The 3,896-nt window shown below is 34.6% G+C and overlaps 1 protein-coding gene across 1 annotated transcript; it reads left to right on the plus strand.

Annotated features, from left to right (window-relative positions):
* The first annotated feature begins 2,737 nt into the window (after window positions 1–2,737).
* Tsp_13514 (hypothetical protein) lies at window positions 2,738–3,193 on the plus strand. Its single transcript, XM_003367343.1, has one exon. The coding sequence runs from the start codon at window positions 2,738–2,740 to the stop codon at window positions 3,191–3,193; it is 456 nt and encodes a 151-aa protein (XP_003367391.1).
* Window positions 3,194–3,896: the final 703 nt, after the last annotated feature.

Raw genomic sequence — 3,896 nt, forward strand, 5'->3', positions numbered from 1 at the left:
CGGCTGAGAGAAAGGCATTCTTCCAAATCTGGTTCCTCGACGCGGTGGTTCTTTTTCGACGGAACTCGGACGGTGAGCGTTCTTTCCAGTCTGATTTTGCCAACTGGTCAATCTTACCCGCCAAATCATCAACTACTGCATTTTTTCTCTTTCAATTTGTACGTACTTATTTCGTTGTCGCTTTTTAACAATTTTTGGCACCATTGAACGCAATGCACTGACAATATCCCCAGTGTCATCTGCGTTCAATTCATCATTATTGCACTGTGTCGTCGTGAACAGGAAAACAATCAGCAAACAACAACAACAAAGTTATCCCGCCCCGAAAATGTATTCATTTCAACTTTCCCATCATATGCCATTCATCTTATTTATCTGGTCGATCCAATTGTAAAGTTTCTGAAACTGTTTCGTGAAACTTTCCCATTTATTTTGGAAAACAAATTCAATTCTTATCCCCTTCTAACTGATAGATAATATTAGCGGTATAATTTATTCTTTTTTCATCCCCATTTGCCAAGGCTGGTCCTTTGCAATCGATATCAACAATTCTTTCTTCTTGCATGGGCGTGTAACTTGGACTTCAATCACGACGTCACAATATGAACGAATAAAAATTGTTACGTTTAAGCATATTTATTTGTCGCTTCTTCGCATGCATATCAGAGTCGGTTGAAAATGGGCCGCCTGATTTTGTGAATGCTTTCAAATTAGTATGTTTCTAGAACGCGCACTCCGCTGACCTGTTGTGCTAGCTGAAAAATCTTTTTCTCATCTTAACACGGACAAAATTTCCACCACCTACAGTAGGACATAACCGAACAGACACCATCGCAGTTAGATGGAAGTAAGTCACATTGCAAATTACGTCATTATTCAATTTTTTGGCAATTGTTCTATTTCATTTGCAAAAGTTAAATTTGCATTTCACTACGTGATTCAAGAAAAAAGACTAATATCAGTTTGAGAAAAATTTCAACACAACTAGCGCAAATTGCATAAAGCAACCACAACACACTTGCAACATAAATACCACAGCGCAGAACAATATTTAAATGAAAATTCAATTGCAACAAATGCAATTCTTTTAAATCTTTTTTTCCCTTAATTAAGTATTCATCATTTCAGTTTGAACTACAATGAAAAGAGTGGCAAAAAATAAAGGTTGAAAAATTTTTTTTCTACATTTCTATTGCACAACACAATGCTGACGTAACAATTGACCTTCTGACATGATTGTGTCAAAAAAGACAAATCAACTTCATGCAACCTGACCTAAGAATAAACTGTTGAGCAATAAATTGAATGCAGTCGAAGCTGTCAACACGTAGCAGGAAGAAAAAATGTCAAAAACATGAAGCGAATTGCTCTTTTCGTGGAATATCAATAATGAAGAACGAGCAAATGGACAAATATAAATCAAAAAACAAAAATTTCACTTACAAATTCATATTCTTCATCATTAACGTCAAATTCTTCACTGTTTAAATTTGTATTTTCAAAATAAAATTATTTTTTTGCAATATAATTTTTTAATAATTAAAATTAAATGCATTGCGTAAGTGGTATACTGTACTTGCTTAAAAATGAATCTACTGTAACTGTAACTTTTGTAGCATTTTTCAAAATAATTTCTTTCTCTACTGCAAAGTATTGAACTGCAGTTGCACATTACACATCTCTTACGATGTACTCGGCAACTTTCAAATCTTTTTTAAACCTCTTAAAAATTTTATTTTGCATTTTGCTTCATTGCAAATGATTCCGTTTTGTAAAGTTATGCATGTTGTGCGGAAGTTGGTGCTCACATTCCGAGTTGAATATTTTAATCGATGAAATATTGATTTTTGATTTATGCATTCACAATCTTAGAATAAATTTGAAATTTTGATTCTATTCTTTTGATTAAACTTGCATTTTTGTTACTGTAATGCATTCAGAATACAAAACCGGCGTATTGAAAAGTTTATTTTGTCAAGTTTTATATTTACTCAGAAAGCGTTATTAATATTTGCATCGTTTAACAATTTTCGACATTTGTCGTTTCATTTGACAAACAGAAACGTCATCTTCTGTTTGCATGACTTTTACAGGTACAAAATTACGAAACTTGCATAATATATTTCTTTTGCAAAATGCGCAGTTATTTTTTCAGTACGTTTTTAATTATTATTAAATAATAAAGTGATAAATAATATATTATATTTGCATTTTGTGTATTACGCGATTGAAAACGCAATGCGTTTGTTTAATGTTGCTATTTTTCATTGAATTTCAGTGCAAATAGTGGTGAAATAAGGTAGCTGAGCTGTCACATTTGGCAAATGGACGTTTTTATTGTTGGTGTTGATCGTCTTTTATATGTATTGCTGCAAAATGTGCAAAAATGTTTTGTTTACAACAGTACTGTTTGAAGTAATGAAAAGAGATTGAATTGAACAGCTTGTAGCAAGTTGCATGTCGTTTTTTTCCTTCTTTTTCTTAATCACAGCCTAGTACAGCCGGAAGTAGAACCAAGAAATGATGTGGTGAATGGCGAAGAGAAAAAGAAATGGCTACAAAGATGGCATATTCATTTTTTTTCAGGTTAATTAAATAGATTCTTGCTTTTGAAGGGGAGAAAAAAGAATATGTGAAATTGAAGTTTTTTTTTATTTCTTCTCTTTTAGGGAATAAACGGAAGTCATTTCAACGAATGACTGTGCAAAAGTTGGTTATTTTGGTAGAGTGATAAATTATGAGGCATGTTGGTCGAACACACTTTGCGAGATGGATGCTGAATCAGTTGGTGTTTGTTATTTTGGTTGTGTTCTGCTGGTATAGAAGTTGTGGTGATTTTTGTGGATATTCTTGCAATTTCATCGACAACCAGGACGCGACTTGCCTATTTTATCGCAACACATCTTCTTGTGAAAATCGTTGGGCAAGTTTCACTCCAACTTCCAATGATAGCGGCGGTGTGCAGTTGAGAACATGCGACGTTGAAGAGGACGATGTGCGCGTGGAATTGCAAGCTTATGTGGTTGAACAGAACATCTACGCTCCGTTTGTGAAGCTGAATGTTAGTTTGCACTTGGCAACGGGCTGTCATGGGGCTGCGGTCAGTCGGTTCCGTTGTTTGCAAATGGTCGGCGTGATTTATGCTGTCTGCGCTGGAACTGCCCATCTGCGGACTTGTCGAATGCTCGAATGAACGATGTCCCAAGATACTTGAGTTCATACGCACGAAATGAATAGTTTTCCGTTGCTCGACTTGCCTTTGCTCAACATTAACCCTGATTAACTACTGCTATGCCAACTACTGCAGTCTTTCTGCAGCAAGTTACTTTGCTTTTTAATTTACACTCTATCTGCTGGATTCAACTTATTTACACATCAATATAAATTAATTAACAACGTTTTTCGAGAAGACTTGTGTTAAGAACCAATAAACGAATAATTTTGTGTTCTTAAATTACCTTTTCATTACATTTACCCTAAGTAATTACTGCTAGACAAACTACTACAGTCCTACTGCATTAAGTTACTTAACAGTTAATTTACACTGTATCTGCGGGTTTCAACTTATTTACATCTACTATAAGGAGTAATTAACCAACGTTTTCAGAGGAGAGGGGGGGGAGGAACCATAAAACGAATAATTTTGGGGTCTTAAAATTTACATTTTCCTTAACATTACCCCTTTGGGAATACTTGCATACAACTAACTACAGGCCCACTTGCAGTAAAGTTACTTTACCGTTAAATTTAACCTGGGATCAAGCTGGCTTCCACTTTATTACAACAAATAATAATTAATTAACACGGGTTTTCAGAAGATAATTGGGGTTAAAACCATTACCCCAAATTTTTTTTGCCCAAAAAAAACCCTTCGCTTATTATTTCCCCAAGAAATA

Source organism: Trichinella spiralis (genome assembly GCF_000181795.1).
Source record: "Trichinella spiralis strain ISS 195 chromosome Unknown Scfld4429, whole genome shotgun sequence".
NCBI lineage: Eukaryota > Metazoa > Nematoda > Enoplea > Trichinellida > Trichinellidae > Trichinella > Trichinella spiralis.